The sequence below is a fragment of the Myodes glareolus genome, chromosome 9 (genome assembly GCF_982192425.1).
Source record: "Myodes glareolus chromosome 9, mMyoGla1.1, whole genome shotgun sequence".
Lineage (NCBI taxonomy): Eukaryota > Metazoa > Chordata > Mammalia > Rodentia > Cricetidae > Myodes > Myodes glareolus.
In genome coordinates this window covers 3,210,672-3,236,201 of record NC_142034.1, presented here as the reverse complement: position 1 = coordinate 3,236,201, position 25,530 = coordinate 3,210,672, and the positions used below count along the sequence as shown (strand labels likewise).

General features: G+C 53.0%; 1 protein-coding gene across 2 annotated transcripts in view; it reads right to left on the bottom strand.

Annotated features, from left to right (window-relative positions):
- Tbc1d16 (TBC1 domain family member 16) overlaps window positions 1-25,530 on the bottom strand; it is an 84,554-nt gene that overhangs the window by 43,068 nt on the left and 15,956 nt on the right. For both annotated transcript variants that reach the window (XM_048451821.3, XM_048451822.3), the window contains exons 2-3: window positions 24,013-24,248; window positions 22,169-22,766 (exon numbers count right to left, since the gene is read on the bottom strand). In XM_048451821.3, the coding sequence (XP_048307778.1) occupies window positions 22,169-22,766; window positions 24,013-24,190 (776 nt within the window). In that variant the 5' untranslated portion in view covers window positions 24,191-24,248. The remainder of the gene's footprint in view (window positions 1-22,168; window positions 22,767-24,012; window positions 24,249-25,530) is intronic.

The window sequence follows — 25,530 nt, the reverse complement described above, 5'->3', positions numbered from 1 at the left end:
CTTAGGGGTGAGTGACGAGGAAAATGTCCACATGTGTTCGGTACAGGCACGCTCTTCCCCTGGGTATTTCTGATCTGTGGTTGGTTGTATCGGAGGGCACAGAAACGGGGAGGACACAGAGGGCCCACTGTGCTTGCCCTGTGGGTGGGCTGCTTTCGTCATCTGCCGACTGGCAAGTCTCTGTGAGCACCATCTACAGGATGGCTCTTGTCACAGCTGTGACAACAGGCTGAGTCAGCCAAGGTCTCGGGCTCCCGGAGATAATGACCCTGAGGACCCAACTGGACTGAGACGAGGCTGAGAGCTGTCCTGGCAGCCTCAAGGGCCTTAGAGGGAGGTATGCAGTGATTGGGGGCCTGTGCCCGCCAAACACAAGGACCACACTGTGCACACGCTGTCACCTGGTCTTTGGACACACGTGAGACAGGTCAAATGTGTCTGGATCACTTCGAGAAGGTGGAGATGGCTGGATACCAGCCCCGAACGGTGGCGTCAATCACTGCCTCTAACCTTGCTGGTTACCACCATGGGCTTTGCAGAATCCTCTGGCCTCTCCAGCAGCCCCGGCTCACGTACCCACAGAGCCTGCTGGTACGGCTGCTGGCTGAGGAACCACCAAGACACAAGAGCTTCATTTCAACACATAAATGAACCCCGGAGCTTTAAAGGGGGCTGAGATTGGCCCTCCTCAGCCTCGTCAGAGAGTATGGACAAAGACTATTGGCGGCAAAGAGTGGAGAGGGGAATTCACACGGTCTTAAAAATCCTTACCTACACAGACCCTCCCCATAATTTCATTCTGGATCCCCAAAGCAATGGCTTAGAAATCCTGCTCAGCTGAGTGTCTGAAGACCAGAGGTCAGGCTTTGGGGAACTAGGGCCTCAGGCCCATGAGCATCTATCTTCCCCAGTGCGGGCCTTCTGCCCAGCACCCACACCCAGAAACCTGGATCCTGTTTCCAAATTCTCAGAAGGTGTTGGGAGAGTCTGTTTTTCTAAGTTCACAGAAGCAGAGAAAGTGCCATCCCTAACCTCTCAGGGTTCCAGAAGCTTCTTGGTGGGGCCCCCGGGAATATGCTGCACCCGTGGTTTTACGCCCCTCCCCCCCGAAGTGGGCGCAGTGTGACGGCGGTGGGTCAAGCTGGATGCCACCCCTGTCAGCTTCTCCTTCTAAACATACTGCCAAGCACCAGCTAGATTTGACCTTGGCTGGAAGCCAGGATCTCTTCAGTGTGATTTCCCAATGCTTAAAGGTCAAGAGCAATTGTTGGTCCAGAATGACCTTGGTGGGCTGAAGGGTCTAACGGGAAGGGCGGTCTCAGGGGACTGGGAAAAAGTGCCGGACGGACACGGGTCAATTACTCCCATTGCCCAGCAAGCTTGGCCACTCTCCTGCTGGGACCACAGGTCTAACATCCACACTGCTGCTCGGCTGTCATCCCTGTTTAGAGGAGTCTCCCTCCCCAAACTCCACTGCATCCTGGTTAAACAATTCCCTGCTCTCTGGACCACGCCAGCAACATCATGTCTGCCCTGACTCTGATGGGACCTTGCAGGAGCGAGCTACCTAGTACAGCCTCTTCAAGGTCCTCCCATGCTGGGCTGATGTCAGAATCGTCTCCTTCTACAAGACCGGATAACGAGTGTGTGCGTGTGTGTGCGCATGTGAGTGTGTGCATGTATATGGAACTCGGGGGCCTTGTCAGGCATAGCAGACAAGCTCTACCACCGAACCCCACCCCCAGCCCTAATTTTCCAGGTCATGGATCCACTTACACCTCTGTGTGGTCACCTGATCTCCTACCTCTGCCTCTTGTGACCCATGCTGCTGTGAACATGGATATACAAGGCCAGATGAGCCACACCCTCGTCCTTTTAAATACATTTTTCTTCGCCTCCTTTATTCTTTCCCTCTCCTCGATCCCTCCCCATTCCTTCTTCCTTTTCCTCTCTCTTTTCACCCTTCTTTCCTTTTTTCTTTTTATTTGCTTGAAACAGGGGTCTGGGATTCATTATGAACCCAGGCTGGCCTTTAACGAGTGATTCCTCCTCTCCCCTGGGGCTGCCTCCTGAGTGCTGGGGTTACCGGCACACACGGCCACACTGGTTCTTGCCCTTTTTCTGTTTTGTTTTGGGGTTGGGGTGTTTGCTTTTGTGGTGCTGGGGACTGACCCCAGAGCCTTGAATGTGCTAGAACACTGTCACTGTACATCTGCTGCCCAGTCCACTTTCCTTTGTTTTATTTTTTTAAAGATATACCTGATTTATTTGCACATATTTTGCCTGTGTGTGTGTGTGTGTGTGTGTGTGTGTGTGTGTGTGTGTGAACCAAGTGTGTCCTGGCGCCCACAGAGGTCAGGAGGAGGCATCGGGTGACCTAGAACTGGAGTTACAGGTGGCTGTGAGTCACCTCATGGGTGCTGGGATCCTATCTCAAGTCCTCTGCAAGACCAACAAGTGCCATCTCGGCAGCCCCTTCTCTTTGTTCCTAATACTACTATATGAACCATGAATCACCTACATGATAACAGCAGTCAGAAGCTATCTGGAGGCCAAGGAGATTGCTCAGCGGGCAACACAGGTTGCTATGCAAGGCAACACACACATTGCTGTTGCTATGCAAACTGAGGACCAGAGCACAAATCCTTAGGCCTCCACGTCACGCTCACCCTAACATCAGCATACAGCAGGGAGGTTAGGATCCCTGGAGCAAGCCGGCTCACTAGACTGGCCCTGGGTTCAAGTAAGAAAACTGCCTCAGTCTATGAGGCAGATACCCAGGGTCAACTTCAAGCCTACACACACATGTGCACATATGTGCACACATACACACACACAAAGCCAGGCTTAACGACACACACCTGAAGTCTCAGCATTTGGAATGCAGAGGCAGGAGGACCAAGAAGAGCCCAAAGTCAACCTCAGTTATAATTCCTGGAACAAGAGACCCTATCACCACAAAAATCCAGGAGGGCGGGAAGCGGAAGGCTACAAAGCCAACTCCAGACAAGGCACCCTTGTGGTCAGTGGGTCCGTCCTTGGGGGTCACGTGTCCATAGAGGATGAGTGGACAGGATAGGAACCAGGCTGTATCCAGCTGGCCACCCATCCCAGATGAGACATCAGTCACTTACTTTGCGTCGGCGCCAGTGGCCAAGCCAGTTTGGAACCTGTCTGGTCTCTAAAGGGGCTGTGGCTGGCTCAAAATGGAGTGTGTTGGGATCGTTTTCCACCACCCAAAGAAGAGGCAGAGGTGACAGGGAAGGCGAAGGCAGCCACAGCAAGGGAGCTGGCCTGGGCCCGAGTGGGTCCCCACTGAACAAAACTAAGCCAGTTACCCTGGCAACAGTTTTCAGCAGGATTTCATTTGCTCTGCATCGTTTTAGGAGTCCTTAAAACCAACGAGAAGAAGGGACAGCATAGGAGGGAAAAGGATGTGGGATCCAGGAAGAGGGAGGGGGTGGGAGGGCTGTCAGGTGGACACAGCCCCTGCTGTTCTGGGAGAAGCCTGCCATCTGCTGGGCACCCAGAGATCCCGCCAGCCCGACCTGCCAACTCCACACAATAGAATTTCTGGGGACAGTGGCTGCCATGGCACCCCACGCATACAGGGCACGGCAAAGGGCGAAGGCTAGGGCTGTAGCATCTAAGCCCCACTCTGCGGTAGATGGCCACCATTCTGCAAGACGCTGGGGCCCACGTGGGCCCTGTGTCCCTGTCCACCCTCAGCGATGGCCACTGCCCAGCTTGACAGATGTTTCTCTCGGCTCCTCCCTCCACATCTCGCCCCAGATGGCCCTAGCGGAGGCTGTGACCTCCCCTGGTGGCCCAGCAGCCCTCAAAACCGACCACCCTCGGGGAGGCTAATGGATGGAGAGCCATGCTGGTCACGGCACCTCACCTGCAAGGGATGTTGTGGGCCGTCTTTCCACATCTTCCAAGAGGGGAGTCTGTGACCCAAATGAAACAGTGGCCTTTGGAACTTCAAGCCCTGAAGCCCCTTGGGGAGGGGACTGTCACTTGACACCTGCCCCAGCACGGCTCAGAGAGAGACTGAGCTACCAAAAATAATCCTTGCTGTGTTTAAATTTTAAAGAAGCGTGGCAGATCCTGATGCCTTCACCGTCTACCCACGCTGCACACTTCAGGGTCGGGTTCTGGACGTCCCAGCCTCGCTGCATCCTGAGTCCACACGGCTGCTTCCTTCAGCGATCTACAGCACCCAACCTCACGCCTCTTCCACGGGGTTCCCAGTCTCCTGTCCCATACCCCAGCCTTCCTTCAGCACGAGTCTCTCATCCTAGAGCTGCCCAGGAGAAACCAGCTTTCTTAAGGGTTGGAAACCTGTGTCTAAAATCACTGAAGAAAATGCAACAGAAGCAGGGTGTTCAGCTGCAGAGGACAATCCCAGTTTCTCTTCCCCTAGGACTCAAGGGTGGGGAAGTGCTGGAACAAACACAAGCCTAACTAGAGTTCCATCAAGGACTGCATGCTCCTCTCCTGAAGGTCCAAAGCCCCTCCCAAGAGGTGACTTGTGCTAGCCCCATTGTGCAATGGACAGGCAGAGCAGAGACACAGCCCAGGGTTTGGCCCCAGGGCCCACCATTGGGGCCATCTGTTTTACCCTGGGCAGCTAAGGAAGATCAAAGCCTGGGGAACACAGTGTTCAAAGAGTGAGGTACGGCCGAGTGTGGCCGGGTGACTACCTACAAGGTCCCCTGAAACAAGGGGTTGGTCACTCTCTATGGAAACTGAGTGGTCAGCAGGAGCCCCATGTTCCGTGTGCCTATGACACAGGTTCCTGGGGGACAGGAGCGGGTGAAAGAGAAGACCCACGTGAGGGAGTCATTTGCTGAGCTGGAAAGTGAAGGCACACAGAGCCAGAGGTGGAGGAGAGTGCCTGCACCTCGGGACAAAAGCCCCCAGCCTGTTGTGGGTTTCATCATCCATTGGTTGCCTTACGACAGCCAGGTTGGGTCCCCGGAGGCACCGCGTGAACTCCCTGATGCCCAACGAGCTGCCACGTCATCACCTAAGGGTGCCTGTGACCTCGGGCTGGCCTTGATGATCAAAGCTGCTGATGCAAGAGACAGACCAGCAGCTGCTGGCTCCCAGGGGCAGCTCCTGCAGGCAGAGCAGCAGGCCCCAGAGAGGAGCCTGCGCAACCAGTCAGTTGGGTTACGTCAGGGACCCCAGGAGGCTGTCACGGTTGGTGAGAAGGGCAAGTTCCCAGCCCTGGCTCGGGTGCCTGAGAGAGGGGGAGCACCCTTCTCTTGGGACACTGCCTCTTCAGCATTTACTTCCTCCCTGACCTGGCAGTTTTAATTGAGAGAGTCCAGCTGTTTAAGATCTGCTGTCCTTGCTGACAAGGATGTTGAGTTCAAGACAGAGCTGGTCATGCAATGACTCCACCCCACACCTCTGAAACCCAGTTCCTCTGGGTCATACATTTGCAGGCGACTTCTGGAATCTCAGCTCAGAGCTGGGGGGAGGGGGTCCAGGCTGCAGAACTTCTAGAAGGAGCAATACAGCTGATATAGTCCTCTAGAAGCCATATGGCTATTAAGGACAAAGGAAGAAAAAGTCTAGCAGAGAACAGGTAAGGGGAGGTGAGGCAGGACCTCAGCAGTACAGAACCACACTGAACCATTGGGCCCAAAGGCACAGGCGGAGCAGGTCCCCTGAGCAGAGCCACGGATGATCCAGGGCCCTGAGCCACAGATGGCAAGGGGCCCAAGACATAGACAAAGCAGGTCCCTAAGTCATGGATCACAAAGGGCCCCAAGCCGAGCCATGAACAATACAGCACACTGAACCACGGACACTGAGGGGGTCTTGAGCCACCCCTAAGGCCAGGGGTGCAGCAACCCTACAGTGAACTGTATTCTGAGAACACAGGACACACAGGACATAGCCAGAAGTCAGAATACTAAGTGTCTCTGGGTGACTGTATTGACCCCATACTGAACTGATACTAATTTGAATACCTGGGTTGTTTCAGTGATTCATTTTACCTGATTCTTTTTGCTTTCAATGACACAGCAACGTGTTGTGAGACCGTGTCTCTTAGAAATGTCAGAAGCTGCGGTCATGAAGCTTCACCAACACGACTACCTAAATGTGACCTCAACAAGGACAATCCCAATCGACAGGCTACCGTGGGAGGGGAAAGGCCATGGGGCCTCAGCCCTACACAAAGGACCACAGGCACCTAAGGAACACCGAGAGCAGGAGAAACAGCCTTTTCCAGGGAAGGACACACCAACTGGGCATCCAATACCAGACTGTTAGCCCTGAAAACATACATGTAAGTAACATTGTACGGACTTAGCATGTTGTAGTATACATTCAGGAACACATACACATAACAAGTAAAGAAAAAGGTGATGAATTTGAAGGGGCAACTTGGGGAGTTTTGGAGGGAGGGAAGGGAAGAGAGAAATGATGTAATTATGACCCTTTTTTTTGTTTTTTGCTTTTGTTTTTGTTTTTTTCGAGACAGGGTTTCTCTGTAGCTTTTGAGCCTGTCCTGGAACTAGCTCTTGTAGACCAGACTGGTCTTGAACTCAGAGATCCTCCTGCCTCTGCCTCCCCAGTGCTGGGATTAAAGGTGTGCGCCACCACTGCCCAGCTTGTAATTATGATCTAAAAAAAAAAAAAAAAGCAATGACCCTCGCAAGCATCCCCACTGACATTAGAGAAAGGCGTAGACAGGACTCTGTGGGCAGAGGGGTCTTTCCAACATGTGGTCCTGGGGGTCCCTGTAGAGCCTGAACACCAGCCTTAAACCTCACACCCAGTTAACTCACATGGGCACAGACACCGAACCACAAAGCAGGGAAATGTCTGAATGGCCTCCCAGTCCCCAGCCAGACCAGGGATCTAGGGGTTCTAGACCAGACGCCAACGGCACGAGTCACGAAAGGAAGCGCTGACAAAGCCACCACGTCTATTCAACAGAGCCCACTCTCTAACACGCACTTTAAAAATGACTGAAATTCAACAGAGGGCAAAGTAAACCAACCTCAATAAGATGCAGGCATTCTGGTACAGAGTAGCACTTTGAGAAAGCGATATACAGACGGCTGGCGAACATCGACAAAGATTCAAAGCACCCAGTCACCCGTGGGAGGAGACTGCAGGCATCCTTGTGCACAGCCATGCACCTGTCCAGGCGACCCCCAATAAACAAGCAAAGCCAGGCATCCTAGTCCATGCCTGTGGCTACTCAAGAGGCCGAAGCAGGGTTGCTTGAATCCAGGAGTTTAAGACCAGCCTGGTCAACACAAAGACATACATGGTGGGGATTTCGAAAACTGCATCCTGAGTGTTCAGACCTCAACAGGACATCTGTATCACCTCCCCTGAGCCGCCAGGAACATCCCAGGAGAGGGGTCGTCAGAGGGATGTAAGAGCCAGAGGGCGGGGAGACCTGCACAAGGTGGGCCCTGTCAACATTCCATCACAAATAGAGGATGGTGTCATGGGGACCCACCCTTCCCCGAGGAGTCCAGGATAGTGAATGGTTGCTCAGGGATGGATGGGGAGAGATTATCTTTAATGTTGTAGCCACCGGTGGAACCCATGCTCCAATAAATAACCTCATGCAAGCAGCTCTAATTAAACTCAGTGGGTCACAAAAAGCCATTTAAGTAGAATGGGGGTGGAGGGTTGAGAGGGAAAGGGAGTCGGGGCGAGGATAAGAGAAGCTAACGGGGTGAATACGATCCAAATGCATCGCTAGGAGCTGGAGACACGGCCTGGCAGCTAAGGATGCACGCCGCTCTTCCAAAGGACCCAGGTTCTGTTCTGGTGTGCTTGTCAGGCGGTTCACAACCATCTGTTACTCCAGCTCTGCGGTATCTGAAGCCTCCACAGGCCTTGCACTCACACGTGCGAGAACACGCGTGCATGTGCACACACAGAATTAAAATAAAAGAATAAACCTTTTGAAAAGAAAGAATTAAAAATAGACCCCAGACATGTACAAAAATGTCAAAAATCACAAATAACAGAACTGGATCTTTCGTGCGTGGCTGAAGGAAATACATATGACACAGTCATGCTGGAAAACAGTTTGGCAGTTTCTTATAGAACTGACATAGATGCGATCACCTCGCTGCTCTACAGAGCCACCCTGGGAATGGATCGTGGAGAACGAGAACATTCAGACAAAAACCTGTATATGAACATTCATTCAAGTGTTGTTTGTAAGAGCCCCAAGCTGGAAACAATCCACCAATATCCTTCAGCGGCGTGGTCACACAATGGTTGTCAAGCCCACCCTGTGAGACACACTGGCCACAAAATGGGATGTCTTACACACATCTCAACTCGGATGGTGCTTAAGGGTCCTTGCAGAGATGGGAGAGGAAGCGGTCGTCAAGAACAGAGGCAAGAAATTGGGAAAATTCCAGAGATGTCTTTATGGTGCCCTGTGTTCTGCATCTTGACCTGGTGGGGACATGAGACCACATGTGGCATACGGTCGTCACACACACAGTCACACCGCGTCTCACACACAGTCATCCAGTATCACCCTTACACACGCATACACACATATACACAGTCTCTTACAGACACACACGAACACTCTCTCTCACACACACACTCATATACACGTATACAGTCTCTCTCTCTCTCTCTCTCTCTCTCTCTCTCTCTCTCTCTCTCTCACACACACACACACACACACACAGAGGTTTTATAGAGATTGTGCCCGTAGCCAGCGGACACCCACAGACCAGACCAGTCCCCTTTACTGAATAGAGTCCAAGTGAGGGTATACTCAGGATGTCACCATCTGGGATGTGACAAAGGTCACCAGTTATGTTTCTGCTTGGCAGTACTTGGTCTAGACCAGAGATCAGCAAACTCCAGCCTGGGCAAAGTCCAGTCTGCTGCCTGCCTGTGCAGCCCAGGAGCCAAGCAATCCATCTTCCTTCCTTCCTTTCATTTATTGTGTGTGTGCACACATTCGGAGGTCAGAGGACAACTTGCAGGAGCCGGGCCTTCACTATGTAGGTCCTGGGGATCAAACATGGGTCATCGGTTTTGGCAGTGGGAACCTTTGCGTGCTGAGCCATCCCACTGGTTCTGACTTTCCTTTTGTTTGAGATGAGACTCATCCTGTGGCCCATCTGGCCTCTACTTCAAGACTCTCCTCCTTTAGCCCCTGGGGGCTGGGATGGCAGGTGCCTCCATGCCTGATTCTAAAACACATTTTTTTTTAATTAATGGACTTTCTTCCCCACTCCTACACATACTTTCTGCTTGCTTTTTGTGTGTGACAAGGTTTTATGTAGCCCAGGTTGGCCTCTAACTTGCTATGTATCCAAGGATGACCTTGAACATCTGATCCTCCTGCCCCTGTCTGGAGGACATTACAGAAATGTCCCTCTACATCCGGTTTATAAAGTGCTAGTGATTAAACCCAGAGTTTCATAAATACATCTCCAATCCAAATATTCTGGGGTTTAGCTTTGTTTATTTGTTTTGAGACAGGGTCTCACTATTGCTCCTGCTGTCCTGAAACTCACTATGTAGACCAGGCTAGCCTTAAACCCACAGAGAGTCACCTGTTTCTGCCTTTTGAGTACTGTGATTTGTGGAGGGCCTCAACCACATTCTCCATTGCTTCAAGGGACAGAGGTAGAGATTGACCTCTGTGACCTCAAGGTGTGGTGGTACACGCCTTTAGTCCCAATGCCTGGGAGGCAGAGGCAGATTGACCTCTGTGACCTCAAGGTGTGGTAGTACACGCCTTTGGTCCCAATGCCTGGGAGGCAGAGACAGGCAGATCTCTGTGAGTTCAAGGTGTTGTAGCACACACCTTTAATCCCAGCATTGGGGAAGCAGAGACAGTGGGACTATAATGCGCATGTGCTTGGTAACTTTCCACTGCTGCGTCCCTGCCTACTCCCGAGGCGTCATCTGGGTTGATGGGCAGCGGACCAATCCAAGAGTGACACGTCCGAAGCGAGGACTGTTTCCTATATAAGGGATGGGTTCCCTCATTCTGGGTCTCCGCTTTGGAAGCTTATGCTCTCTCTCTCAAGACGCATTAAAGCTTTTCTGCAGAAGGATCCTAAGTGTGCCGCGTCGTTCTTGCTGGCGAGACGGTCGCGCGGGACAGTGATTAAAATAGTGCACCACACTTGGCTTAAGTCCAAACATTTCAAATGTTGAAGAAGAAAAGTCAAAAGAGTATTTCATGACTTACAAAGATCACACAGAACTCACATCCTGGTGTCTGCGAGGCAGCTCTGAGGGCCACGTCTGCATGTCTCGGGCGGAGCTTTCCCCACACAAGGTGGCATCCAGAAAGAGCGGCAGTGCCCATCTGGTGCCCGATGCACAAAGGCCAACTCTCTGGCCCACCCTCCAGTCCCTGGGATAGCGAGCGCCACTTCCAGCCACTTCCCGCTTTGAGGGGCCAGGAGGAAAACAAACCCACATGACAAGAGTGAGCCCTCCCTAGCATCGAGCCCCTAACTTCTGAAACAGGCACATGACCTCTTACCTGCCAGTCTCTGAAACAAGATTCCAGCAGGCAGCCCAGGCTAGCCTCAAACTTACAGCAGGTCTCTTGCCTCCGTCTCCCTGGTGCTGGGATTCCAGATGTGAGCCACTGTGCCTGACACTTTGTCACTTAAAAAAAAAATATTTTTTCCTTTAAGCTTGTGAGTTTCATTCTGTCTGTGTGTGTGCCTGGTGCCCACGGAGGCCAGAAGAGGACACTGGATCCCCTGGAACTGGAGCTTCAGACGGCTGTGAATTTAAGCGTGGGTTCTGGGATTAACCAACCACTAAGCCACACGTCCAGCCCCCATGTTGTCATTTTAAAAGCAAATTAGTAAGCCTTTCTCAGGCTCCAGTCACCTCTGGGAACTCAGAATAAGATCCACTTGGCTAGCCTTGGAGGTCAACTGGGGCTGGAGTGCAAAAAGCAGGTGAACAAGGGCCCAGTTTAATTTTTTTTAACTGTGCACGTGTGTGTGTGCGCACACACGCGTGCACCGATGAATAAACACTCACCATGGCATGCATGCGGAGGTCAGAGGACAGTTGCCAGCAGTCATTCCTCAACTGGGGGAGGGTACACTTAGGGTTTTCTCTTGTCCCGCCCCATGTAATCTCCCTGGGGAGTCCTACGAGGCGGCAGTGTCTGGCAGGTGCAGTCAGATTCGGATCGGGGTGCGCTCGCTGGGGAGGCTCTAATCTAGCGTCCTTATCAGGAGAACAGAGGGCACACAGAGGGCAAGGTCGGGTGAAGAAGAAGGCAGAGGCTGGGGCCCCAGGAACTACACAGACAGGCTCCACCAGTGCAGGTACCTTGACCTTGGACCTCTGTCCCTCAGACTGTGAGAGGATTGTCTCTCTCTAGTCCTAAAGGGGCTGGAGTGTGGCTTTTTGTCATGGCAGCACTGGGACACCATGCCAAAGGCAGAGCAGATGACTCTGTTGGGCATATCAAGCTGCTACCGGGAAGCCTGGTCACCATGGCAACGGTGAGTCCTGTCCAGGGCTCTGCAGGTACCACACACCCTCACCAAGGCCCCAGTCCACACGGGGAGACTGAGGCTAGGAGGTGAGAACCTTGCTGAAGTCGCACTGCGTATTGTGGACAGCAGTTTACACCTGGGTACATCTGGCTACAAAATGTACCAGGCTGCAGCCCTGCTGGATCCCCTGGGCCCCAATCCACAGCTCCTCCCATTGTCGTGTGTAAGCCAAACACATGTGCACAGTGGCACATGGAAGGGCTGGGCAATGTTGAGACCCAGTCCAGATTCCTTGGCAAGGCCTCCGAGTTCCTGGAGTGGGTGGCAGCCAATATCTGCCAATGAACAGGAAGCTGAGGGGCAGCTAGCAACTAGGGCCCTGCTAGCTGCCTGGGCATCCCGTTTCCTGGCCTGGCAGTGAGGCCCCGCCCCCGGCTGTTTCTAGCCATCCCCAAGGGTCCATGACACTCGGATCCGCTACGATTTATTCTTCATGCAACTCCTGGGGGAGCCCCTGAAGTGCCACCCTCCAGGCAGGAGGTGAAGGTGGGAAAAGCCACCAGGCCTGGAGGCGGGTTGGGGAGGGATAGCCTCCGCGGGAGCCTGCCAAGTGCCACAGAAACATACGGCGAGATGAGTCTTTCGGCGCACAGAACAGATTGCGGAGTGTCGAGCGAGAGGATGTTTTAAAGAAATAAATCTCAGCTCCGGGCTGCAGAAGTGCAAACAAGCCCAAACAACAGCTCCCAGAAGCAGCAGCCTCCTGCGCCAGGCTGCTGAAGGGGCGTGTGGGTCTTCCCAGGGTTTCCTGAAAGGCAGGGTGCAGGCACCTCAAACACCTGAAAGGGCCCACAGCAGATCAGAAAGATCCGTCCTTCCCAGGTGTCTCTCAAGAGCCTTGGCTGCTACCTTCCCTTGTCTCTGTAGGACTCCGCCTCCCTGACACCAGCAGGGGGCAGCACCCATGGACCAGCCTCCAGCACCTGACCCCATCCAATCCCTTCCCTGGTCCTCCCTGTGACATTGCTCACCAGTCTCCTGCCTCCGAACCTCTCTCCTTGCCCTTTATTCCCTGGCTGACCCTTCGCTCCCCTCTTGATGTTCTCAGAACACTGTCATGGGCTGGGCAGCTTCTGATGGGGAGCAGAGGGACAGGGAGGGGCAGAGAGGGCTTGCCAAAGCCGTTCCTGCAGTGTTCCTCCCCCCTCCCCTAATCACCTTGAGAGGATGCTCACATGCCTCCCAGTGCAAGATGGTCACTCAGAAAGGGATCAACTGGCCAGCCAGTGAGCAACCAGGGGGCATATCACACCCCTGCCACCTGGAGCAGGGTGGGAGTGGTGGGTGGGAGTCAGGAACTTTTGTGGCAGCCCCCAGATACTTACACGTCTAGGCCCATGTTTCCACCAAGCTTACTAATTCTAGAACCTTCCTAGATACCTGGCTCCCTCTCGGGGCTCTTCACCTCTGTATTCTACACGTGTGGGAGAAGCCGAGGCCACCACGCCAACCACGCGCGGTAAGGCCGTTAACAGTTCAGCCACGTACACCACGTACTCCACCCTGCTCACCCTTCCAGGTGGGCTGACCCCAAGTGCCCCGAGTCAGCGTGACACCTGCGCCAATGCCCACTGCAACAGCTGCTCCAGGCTCTGCACATGGCGTCCCAAAAACCTGTCCCTCGCTTTCCGTGAAAACAGCCACTTCACAGAGGGATCCCTTATTAATTCTTCGTGATACTTTGTCTTTTTTGTTTTTTCTTTCCAACAGGGGATCTCGTGGGCCTGTTCTGTGGTGGGAGGGTAAATCCAACTCCAGGGCCTACTCCTGCCCCCAGGGGACTGTCCTGTCTAGACCTGTGTCTAGTCACACATGTGCCCCTTAGGATTTAAATCTGATAAACGTTAGTAAAATGAAAAGTTCCAGTTGAAGACCGCTGGGTTGCATGATGTTAGGGCAGGCGCCTCGAAGGCCAATCCTCATCCTTACCCCCGAGGCAGCAACAAGGGGATATGTGGGGTGTTCAAGACCCTACAGACAGGAGCTAGAGAGGGGGCTCAGCCATGAAGGGCACTTAATGCTCTTCCAAACGACCCAAGTTTGGTTTCCAGCACCAACATCAGGCGGTTCATAACCACCTGTAACTCTGACGCCCTCTTCTGGTCTCCAAGGGTATCTACACGCCCATAGCAAACACACACACACACATACACCCCATCAAGATCCTACAGACAAGAGATAGGAGGAGCAGAAGGTCAAGGTCATATCCTCTATGCACTGCGTTCAAGGTCAGCCAGGACAAATGAATTCAGAAAAACAAAACAGAAAGAAACGAGGAGCCGAGAACCTGAGTTTGAGGCCCAGCACCCATTTAAGAAGTTGGGAACCTGAATCTCAGCCCTGAGAAGGCCAGGGCAGGAGGAACCTGGGGCTTGCTGGTCAGCCTGTTTGCCTAAATGAGATAGTTCCCAGCTCAGTGAGAGGTGGTGGGCTGGAGAGATGGCTCAGAGGTTAAGAGCACCGGATGTTCTTCCAGAGGCCCTGAGTTCAGTTCAGTTCCCAGCACACACACCATCTATAATGGGATCTGATGCCCTCTTCTGGCCTGCAGGTCTACATAAAGACAGAGCACTCCCATGAAAAAAAAAAAATCTAAAAAGATGCAAAACTATTAAAAAAACTGAGGTGGCCTCTCCCCTCCACCTGAACACACATGTGTACCCCATATAGGTACACCCACACGCAACTATCCTACCAATGAATTTCTACACAGGAAGCAATTATGAAGTCTCAAAAAAAAAAAACCAAGAAACAAATAAAACCCCTCCTATATGCCCATCCAGGGGCAAAGTGTCTTCTACCTGTAGGTAGCTGGGGCTTCAGCAGCACAGATCAGAGAGCAAGTATCCCAGTCGGAAGGAGCCAGACCACAAGACAGGGAGACTGTTTGAGCTGGAAATGCCCAGAAGCATCAGAGAGAAGGGTGGGAAATGGGGGGGGGGATTGGGGAGAAGGGGAGGGGAACCATGACATAGCTCCCCTGTCCAAGCTGTTTGTCTACTAACACTCTACCCCTCAGAGCCTGAGACAGGGCACCTCAGGTCAGCAAGCAGAACCACGGGAAGAGGCTGCAGCCCTGCAGGGGACTCAAGGACTGAAGCCACCACATCTGTCTCTCACCTAATCACAAATCCTTCACTGGGGCCAGAACCCTGTGAATATGTATCAAGAATAACAGGAGGGCCTGTTGAGAGGGAACGGATCCCTGGAACTTTGAGTGTCAAGCCATCGGTGTCCGGTCACACTGTTGGAAGGCTGGACTGGTTTTAGATTTTACTTTTACATATGTGTTTTGCCTGTACATATGTATTTGCACCACATGCGTGTCTGGTGCTCTTGGGGCTCAGAAGAACGGGTTAGATGTCCTGGAACGGGGGTGTCAGGTGGTTGTGAGCCACCACTGTGAGCGGTGGGAACTGAACCCTGTTCCTCTGCGAGAGTGCTCTTAACTGCTGAACCGTATCCAACCCATGGGTTTTCTGTTGTTCTGAAACAAGGTCTCACTATGTAGCTCTGGTTTTCCCGGAACCCTATGTACATTAGGCTGGCCTCTGAATTCATAGAGATCTGCCTACTGCTATCTCCAAGGACTGGGTGTGTATGCCATCATACTTGGCTTAGGGCTAGCTATTTTTTAAAAACTGGTTTTTTTTTCTAAGATTAATATAATCACAAAATAGGTGGGTAAAAATAAAAACTGCCTCATAACTGCCCTGCACCCACACAATGGCATATCTTTGGCTATCCAACACGGTAGCCACTGGCCAGAGGTGTCACTTCCGTCAACAGCACTAAAGTGGCAGAGGGCGTGCCTAATATGCAGGAAGCCCTGGGTTCCATCCCCAACACTGAACACATTAGATACGGCAGAAGTTACACACCTGCAATCTCAGGAGGCTGAAGCAGGAGGTTCATGACTTCAAGATCATCCTTGACTAGTGAGTTCTAAGCTGGTCTGGGCTACGTGAGACCTGATTCTAAATAAATAAATAAACAGATAGGAGTTCTTGGTTGAATACGCTCTATTTCGGGGGTTCACAGGTTTGTAGTCTGAAAGCCTATGATGTTGGACAGCAGTGATCTGGTCTGTCCTCCGTGGCTGGGGTCCTGGAGACACACTGTCAGCCCACACTTTTGTCTCTGAGCCATGGCATCACACCTCCCTTGTGTGTCCGAGTGCACATGGCATGTTTGCTTGCACACGTATGTGGGAGCCAGGGGTCACCCTTGGGTGTCATGTGTATGACTGTTCTACCTGACTAAATGTCTGTGCACCACTTGAGTATCCGGTACCCATGGGGGCCAGAAGAGTTCACCGGGTCCCCTGAAACTGGAGTTACAGAGGGTCGTGAACCGCCATGTGGATGCTGAGAACTGGACCCCAGGTCTCCGAAAAAGCAACCAACCTGCACTCTTAATCGCTGAGCCACTCCGGCAGCACCTTGCTTTTACTGTTGCTTTTGGTGGGTTGGTTGGTTTTGATTTGGTTTTATTTTTACTTACTTACTTTGGCTTTCTGAGACAGGGTTTCTCTGTGTAACAGCCCTTGCTGTCCTGAAACTAGCTCTTGTAGACCAGGATGGTCTTGAACTCACAGAGATTCTTTTGCTTCTGTTTCCTGAGTGCTGGGATTAAAAGTGTGCACCACCACCACCCGCCTTTGATTTGGTTTTAGACAGGGTCTCTGGTTGGCCTCTGACCCCAAGAATCCTCCTGTCTCTGCCTTGTGAGTACTGGGATCATAGGCACATGTCCTCACATGGCTCTTTAATGCTGCCACGGCTGAGCTTGGGCCCCCATGTTTGTGACTGACGGATCCATCACCCCCATCCCACCCTATTTTTGAGTTGCTGGGAATTTCTACACAGCATCACAGGTCTTCCCAAGGTGGTTGTTTCTTTTGCCTCATGCTGCAGGGCTTGGGGAAGGGAGGGGGTGTCAGAGACCCTGTGGGAAGGCAGACAGTCAGGAGCACTCACTAGTAGGGTCAGCTAATAGTCCTAGCCAGAAGCTAAGGCCCGACTATTTGTTCTGTTCCTTCTCTCTGGCGGGTATGCGGGTCCTTTCCTTGTTCCCTTAGACATCTGTGTGTGCTTTCTTCTTTCTGAAGCTTGGGTTATTCCTTAGGACACTTTCCATACAGGGCATTTGGAACAGGACAGGACAAGCTGAGTGTCTATGGTTAATGTCTATCCCCAGTGTAAGGCCAGCTCACACAAGTTAGCCACACGCCTGAACAAGCTAGCCACATGCTCACACGAGCTAGCCACATGCTCACACGAGCTAGCCACACACACAAGCTAGCCATATGGTCACACGAGCTAGCCACACGCTCGCACGAGCTAGTAACACGCTCACACGAGTCAGTCACACGCTCACAGGAGCTAGCCATATGTTCACACGAGCTAGCCACACGCTCACACGAGCTAGCCACACACTCACATGAGTCAGTCACACGCTTGCACCAGCTGGCTCTTCGGGCTGGACACATTCCTCTAGCGAGTAAAGAGGTGATATGATGTCTACCGACTATGGCGTCAGCTTCCACACCATCAGGGCTGAGGCCGTGTTTCTTGACACCTTGGAAGGGACAGGAGGGTAAAGGGAGACCAAGGCCGCCAGAACCCATGCCCTGTGAGTCAAGTCCCAGGCATCCACTCTCAAGAAGGCCTTGAATCAACAGGCCATGGGTTCCAAGCTGTCAGTGTGACCTGGGAGGGGAGTCGGAGAGAGAACACAAAGTTCTGTACGTGGTTGGGTTTTCTGAGAATCAGACCCTACCTGGCTATATGTCAGAGGCATAAGATAAACGTAGACAGCCCAAGGGACCCTGGCATGCTTTTAACCACTCGGACCTCCTGTGAACTTCCCACCAAGAAGTGGAGAGGGACACAATTCTGCCATGTCCGTCTGTCTTTCTCCTGGTCCATACCCTGCCAGCACATGTTGTTCTTCAGTTCTGTCACTAGAGGGCACCCATGAGCCAGATTATCTGCCCTGCCCTGCCCTGGTCCGACCTCCCTGGGACTCAATTCCCACCAGGAGTTGGACAAGTGGGTGCACTCAGGTTCTCAGAGCTGAGTGCCTGCCTGGTGCCCTGTGCTCTGGATCTCATTCCCAACACTCTCTCTGCCCAGCACACAGGACCCACTCTCCCCTTGGGTCCCTCCGCCGTCAAGGTTCTCCGAGCTGCTGCCAATACAAACTCCTTGGCGAGTTCAAAAAAAAAAACGATGACCTGGACCTGTCACCCCAGCTACTCGGGAGCTGAGGCAGGGGGACAGAAGTTAAAGGCTTGCCTGAACTACAGTGTGAGTCCAAAGTCAGGCTGGACCGCTTAGCAAGAGCCTGTCTGAAAGAGTAAAAAGGGATCTGAGTTCAATCCTCAGCGCTGCAAAAAAAGTGATCCAGGGGCTGGGGATGTAGCTCAGATGACAGAGGACTTGCCTAGTATGCACGAGGCCTTGGATTGGATCCCTGGCACAGAATAAACCCGGCGTGGTCGGCACACCACTGTAATCCCAGCATTCGAAAGGCAAGAGGATCAGAAGCCAAGGTAATCCTTAACTACATAGTGAGTTCAAGGTCAGCCAGGGCTATATGAGACTCTGTCTCAATAAACCAAACTTGATGTTCAGACGCTCCACCACAGACTCAGGGATACTATTTAAATAAATACTCTGGGTGAGGCTAGAGCATCTGTGAATCCCTGAGGTGGGCAGGCTGGCCCTCAGTGTTCACAGAACCCATCATAGGAAGCAATGTGGCACAGGACACGAGGAATAAAACAAACCAGGCTGGGAAACACAGATCCCAGGGCCCAACACCTTCCAGAATCTACTTCTGCTGAAATGAAACCTCCCATCATGCTCAGCAAGAGTTCATAGACTGGGGTTTGGAAGCACATTGGAAGCTGTGCTGTGCTGCAGAGAAAGCTTGAAAAGGTGGGACCTAGCATACAGTCCTTAGGGCACGGGGGCATGGCTTCAGAAAGAATTATCATAGTTCTCTTGTGACCGCTGGAGGGTTTGTATTGAAAAGGCTAGCCAGCCCCTCCCTGTGATCTGGCCTCCCATCTTTAAGAAGGACTTTAGTATCACAAGACTCAATCGCAGGGGCCTCACTAGAGACTAGAGATGGACCGCAGCACCTCCAGCAGGCCTGGGTTTTCAACCTCTAAATGGTGACTTACACATACCTCTTACTTGTATTTATTTATCTTGTCTTATGAGTGTTTTGCCTGCATGTGTGTATGTGTACCATGTCTGTGTCTGGCACTCACAGAGGTTTAGAAGGTCACCAGACTGAATGGAACTGGAATTTTGGATGGCTGTGAGCCATCATGTGGGTGCTGGGAACCGAACCTGGCCCTTTGTGAGAGCAGTCAGTGCTCTTAACTACTGAGCCATCTTTCCAGCCCACTTTTAATGTATGTATCTATTCACATGTAAAATAAATGAGAGAGGGGCTGGAGAGATGGCTCAGCGGTTAAGAGCACTGGTTGCTTCTCCAGAGGTCCTGAGTTCAATTCCCAGCAACCACATGGTGGCTCACAACCATCTGTAATGAGACCTGGTGCCCTCTTCTGGCCTGCAGGAACACATGCAGACAGAACACTATATACATAATAAGTAAATAAAATTTAACGAAAAAAAGAGAAAAATGAGAGAGAGAGAGAACAAGAGGGAGAGAGTGTGCACACTACACATGTATGTACGAGAGAAGAACTTTGGAGGGTTCTCTCCTTCAGCACTTAGGTTCTGGAGACTGAACTCAGATCATCAGGCTTGGCAGCAAAAGTCTGCACCTGCGCACCATCCCGAAGGTCCGGTTTTTCTTTCTCTATGAGCACTCAGCCTCGGACATTCTGTCACAGCAACACACACTGGACACAGCATAAAGGGCAAGCGTCGTGAACCTGCTGGGCACAGCAGACCCCAGGGGCCAAGCAGCACTGGGACAGCAGCCTTAGCTATGGCACGGTGTGCATCATGAGGAGGGGCAGGGAAGAAGAGCACTCCCAGAGCCAGCCTCTGCAGGAGGACCACACCCAGGCCAGGCTCCCAGCCATGTACCCCAGCCTTGACCCTCACACCCACCAGCCCTGCAGTGGGGTGGGGGGCTCCGAGCTTCATCTCACCCCAACGAGGCAGCTACGCTTCGGATACACAAGACCCCGCAGCCAGGAGTAAAGCCAGCGTCAGACACTGACTGTGGGTTCCAAAGTTACTGCCCACCGCCAGCCAAGCACCGGGCATCCAGCCTGAGGGTGCGATCCAGGCTCCAGGGGAAAGACAGAGAAGAGGAAGGTAAAGGTGCCCACTTCTACCTCTGGGTAATGGAGGTGGTCCCTCAAAAGTCAGAAGCAAGGGCACCCTGGAACCGAGGATCACAGCGGTCAGGAGTAGGAAAGGGGGTAAGCCTAGGGATACAAGAACCCAGAATTCTGAGGGCCAGTTCACCTGAGGACTCGAGTAAAGTCATGAAGTGCATATTATGGTCTGTACCTTACAAAGGAGAGGGAGGGAAGATAAGTTTGCCAAGCAGAGAGCCACAGCTCAGCAACAGACTATGTATGCCTGGATCCCAGATCCTTCCAGGGTGGGATGGCTGGACAGAGGGTCTGTCCATCTTCAGCCACAAACTGTAGGCTATGGACAAGGCACGGCCACCTCCCTCTATCTCAGTTTGGCACTGGGTGTAGCAACACTGGAAAGCCCCACTGCACTGCTGATGTGGCACCACCAGGGGGCGCTCCCAAGCTTGCCCAACCCAGGGATTCTGAGAGTTTCTTGGTCAAGTCCTGGCTCAGTGAACCTCAGCAGGCCTGTACTGCCCATTACGGCTGACTGATTGATTCTTTTTATCTGAATTCTCAAATACCAAGATAAATGTTATTCATCCCTCTTAGGCTTTAGTGGACCGTGTCTTACCGAGGGAAAATCAAGGCAGAATCCCTCTAACGCCTAGCTGCTCTCCTCTGCCCTCTGCTGGCTGGGTCATCATAGCCCTGGTGCTGCCTGCATGGGTTCCAGTCCCGCTGGCCGGTGACCGCCAGCAAGCCACTGACCTGAGCCTCTCTCCCGTCCCCAAACACAGGGGACAGCACCAGGACCTATCACAGAGCACAGGCATGCATAATCCAGAACTAACAGACCCCAATGCGCCATCACTACAACACTGATGTCCACCACAATCCCTGCCGCTGGTGAGCTCAGTAATTAACCACAAGCTCTCTGGCTAGCCCGGCCCTCACCACCATCATTCAGTATCCTCATTTTATTTAATTCTAACGAGCTAAGGACCATGTCCGGGATTCAGGAGACGCTGCTGTTAGACGTGTTCATTCTTGGGTTTGAGCAGTTACAAGGGGCACTCACGGAGCTCTGGGGAGTTCTGTAACAGTGCGCTCTGAGATTGAAACATTCCATCCTGCAGGAAGCTCCTGAAGCATGAAGATAAGAAACTCAAAAGAGCTCCAGGAAGTCCCTGAAACTGACCAGACTCACTAGGCCCCGCCCTGCCAGAGTGAACAACAAAAGCTGAGAATCCCTCAGAGACTGAGCAAAGCTGCAAAGAAGACTTCTTCAGAGGCTAGACCAGACGCCTGGAAGAAGCCAAAACAGCCAAGCTGCCTGGAAGAGGTCTAGACCAACTGAGGCAGCTGGATAGAACACTGTCCCGGCTTTGTGAGCTGTCACCCATGCTGGGGTGGGCTTTGGTGATGCAGCTGTCTTTGAGTCATTTCTGCTCCTGTAAATAACCTCAATAAAATGCATTGGTTCACCAATTTGGACTCTGATGATATCCGTACTTCGGTCTGTTGTAGGTTCCCTATCTGGGGTGAGCAGGTGTGCTGTGTCTTCCCAGGAAAAGGATTGTCACATAACAGGACCCAAGAACCCTGAAGACACTGGGTGACATGGTGACAGCAGTCCTTGCTCAGAAATAGTACCATGGGCTCCAAGGCCAGAGGACCCCCTGCAAGGTGAGCCAGTCCTGCATCCTGACTCCTGAAAGTATAGCATATGCCATCTAGTCCAGGCTCCCCAGCTCCCCATGGGCCGTCAGTAGAGTAAACGCGACAGTCCTCTGTCAAACACCCAGGGCTGTTTCTACCTCTGCACCTGGCAATAGGGAGGAACCTCCGTGGAGCAGGCGACATGTCAGGTAGGCACGGGACACAGTGCAGACAGAAGGGGCCAGGCAACAGCATGAACTCACAGCACCGCCCAGGCTCACCAGAAGGAGTGTGCCAGGGGGTTGAGACACCAAACACACTCCTAGCATGTGAACAGGAAAGTCCAAAGACCCTGAGAGTGGAACCTTGGTCAGCGGCCATCATACCAGGCAGTAGCGCTGGGGGAGAGGAAGATGGAGAGGGAGAGGGAGAGGGAGAGAGAGAGAGAGAGAGAGACTGTGGAAGAGGAGGGGGTCGGGAGCACGAGGACTGGGTAAGATAAACACAGACACACTGTATCTTTCTCAGTCACCAGGGCTGGCCCTAAGCCTGAGCCCGGACCCGTGGACTCGGCAGATGGGGTAAGAAAGCAACTACTTCCCGCAACCCAGGTCAGGTCTCCACCTCTGTATTAGGAACTCACCTGCCCTCGCTCTCCAGGAACGCGGAGCTGTTCCCCTCTGCAAGGGCTGCGCTGATGGGGGAGAGGCAGAAAGGTGAGGAAAAGGCGTCAGAGTCAGAGTCGAAGGAGCTATCCCTGCTCACGCCATCAGCCGACAACTCCAAGGAGCCCTCTTCTTCCACGGCATCGGGCCGTGCCTCCCGGCCATCCTCTGTCCCATCCTGTGAGCTGACGGTAGACAGGATCCCAGAGTCACTGTGGACGGGTTGTGAAGTGGGCAGGGGCCCATCCACCTCCGGGCCCTGCACCAGCTTTTCCCCATCTTCAGATGTAGGGCTGACATGCACAGTTCCCTGGGTGTTCTGGACCACCACCAGGATGTCCTCATCCTTGGGGGTCAGCGGAGGCCTTGGCTCTGTGGGGGAGGGCTGGTAGGGGGCTCCCAGGCTCGTGGTGCGCCGCCGCCGAGGGCGCGGTGCCTTGCGCACAGGGGAGCTCTCGGGAGTGATGTAGCGTAGGGCCTCCTCATCTTGCTTCTGGATGCGAGAGTTGGGGACCCAGGCCAAGATGAGGGTAGCTCCCAGCAGCTCATCCTTCTCCATGTAGAGGCACAGGTACCCTGTGGGGAGTCAGTTGCAGGGCAGTCAGTCAGGGGGTTGGGCAGGTGGCATCCTAGCTACGTGTTCAGCTCTAAGAGGAGGGAGGCAGATGGGCAACATAGTCTTCCATCACAAAAACAGATCCAAGGTGGGCAGGCAGATGGGTAGCGCCTGGGCCTCTTTAGTCATGGCATTCCCGGTTCTCTTTTTCACTGTCGTTTTTGGGGGAAGAATCTGTTTGTTCATCAGTACCAAGCCCCAGGGAGGGGGAGTTCATCTCCCAACACAGCCCCAACTGTTCAGAGGTATCCCGGTTCCTGAGCTATGACACACCATCCCCAGTTTGTGATTCAAAACCCTTTAGGCAACAGCCAACAGTAACCACATACATCCCCAGGGACTCGAACTCCAGCCAAATCTCCTTGGCACGCTTCTACGTTTGGCAGAGGCTGGGAAAAGCAGCCAGCTGTTCATAACGGTCCCACGATGGGGAGGCTGTTCCCACACCCTTGTGACAAGCCTTAAGGATAAAGATTTTAGAGAACCTAAAACGTCCTTGACTTGCCATCAAAACACTACAATTAGAGCATAGGATTTCCCAAGGTAGCTGTGTTCCTTACAGCGATTATTTTAGACTCTCGACTGAGTGGGCCCTGCAGCCCCTGAACTCAGCCTAGAACCCCACCCATGCTTCATGTGTGAGGTTCCTGTCCCCAGCCTGTGGGATGGGGTCTAATCCCCATGGGCCAGCTAGGACCTCAACAGAGAGATGCCCGCGTGCACACTCCCAGGAGGGCCCTCATCCACTCGGCACGTCTCGTTCTCCTCACGCTTAAGCCCGTTTGAAATGCCTTTGCTCAGCTTCCGCTCTGCTTTTCAAACAAACTACTTCTGAAGTTGCTTTCTCTAAGCCACAGATCCCAAAGTGTCCTAAGAGGAGGCCCCTTAAGTCTACGGAAGCTCCTAGAATAGCTCAAGGTGGCAGTGGGGACCTGTGTGGTTCAGGTCCCAGAACACTGACCGCAGAGAAGGATCCATTCCTGGAGACTAAAAATGTTCCAAGAATGGCCACAGGTGACACAAACGTCCAACACAGAGTCTAGGAAGTTTCCCTTCCTGCTCTCCAGAGAGTTGGTCCTTGATGCTTCAAATTGCAGAGCCCGGGAGGGGGAGGCAAGCAAAAAATATGAATCCTTGGGGAGATCCACCCAGTCCCTCAGGCCTCGGTCCTCCCCTCCCTGCCTTGGGATGCTGACCCTGTCTCACCTGGGTGGTGCTCCCCAGGGCCCTGCAGCCCCTCGGGTGCATGCACACAGACATTGTTCTTGGAGTAGATGATCTCTCCATCCAGGACGGAGGGGGACCCGCCACTGCCCCCCGTGGTGAGGGTCAGGAGATCCGAGGCCCTGGAGGAGGCCCTGCGAAGGAGGCGGCCCAGAGACATGGCTGAGCGCACGTTTCCATCCTCCGCGCGCTTTGGCCCAGGCAGGGCGCGTCAAGACCTGCATGGGAGAAGACAGGAGATGTATCGGAGATCACGGTCGGGGACGTGTGCTGCCCAGTGCCCTCAGAGCCCAGTGGCTTCTGGATCATGCTGGCACAGCGTATGTGGGGCCATGCTGCACAGCCTCCCTGAGCTCAACCTACAACAGACCACGGGCATCTGTGCACGCAGTTTTGAGCCTTACATTTCCACGTTACTTAGAGAGCGGCTGCATCAGTGCCAGGCTTGGCTGCCAACAGCCCTCAACTGCTTCTGAGAATCCAAGGGAGGAGGGGAAAAAGGAGGAAGAGGGAGAAGAGAAAGGAAGAGGAGACAGAGAAGGAGGAGGAAGAGGGAGAAGAAAAGAAGAGGAAGAGGAGGAAGAAAAGGAGGGTACCGTTTCTCTGGTCCAGAAACTACGCAAGCCACATAAATAATGTAATACTTTCTAGTAGTCATGTTTGACAAGAGGAAAAACTATTGAAATTAATTTTAATAAGCCGCTAAATCACAGATATTTTTAACATCATTAAGATGAAAAAATGAGTAACGAGACATTTTACATCCTTCAGACTGGTGTCCTGCTGCAGCAGTCCCTGCCTGCCACCTGAGGTGCCCAGGGCTGCCATGACTGTGGCCATGGCCTCCAGTGGCTGCAGAGGCATGCACAGACTCCTCCTGAGCCTTTCAACCCAATACCACTCAGGGAGCTGCATCAGCACCAGACTTGGCTGCCAAGAGCCCTCAGCTGCTTCCGAAAACCAAGAACATCCTCACGTGACACTGTTTAGCCACGCTGAGGATAATCAAAAGAATGTGCTGGAAGCTTGGGAGGAGATTCCAAAAGCCAGGCTGTGGGCGCGCGGTGCATCCTCCTGCTGTTCCCCAAACAAGAGCGCAGGATCCCGGCAATCAGAGCAGCGTGGGAGGAGGAAGCCCAGACCGCAGGGAGGCCTTCCTTCCCCTGTGCCCACTCCTGCTGCTCCCTGCTGGGAGGGCTGGGCCAGCTGGGTGTGCAGGCAACCTCCCTCCCCATGTTCCTGGAGGCCTGGCTGCTTCTGAACAAGCCAGGGCAAATCTGCTCCACATTAGCCAGGGCCATTTACTCTGGTAAGACAGTTCCTATTTTCAAAATGTATTTGCTTTTTGCCTCTTTCCCCTAAATTAAACCCGCTGTCTGGTGCCTGTTTTCCATCACACCGGATGGAGGGACCCTCAGTCTGTCTTCGACTTTAAAACTCTGTCTCACTGGGCGTGGTAACATCTGCCTGTGGTTTCCGAATCAGGAAGGCTGAGGTAGG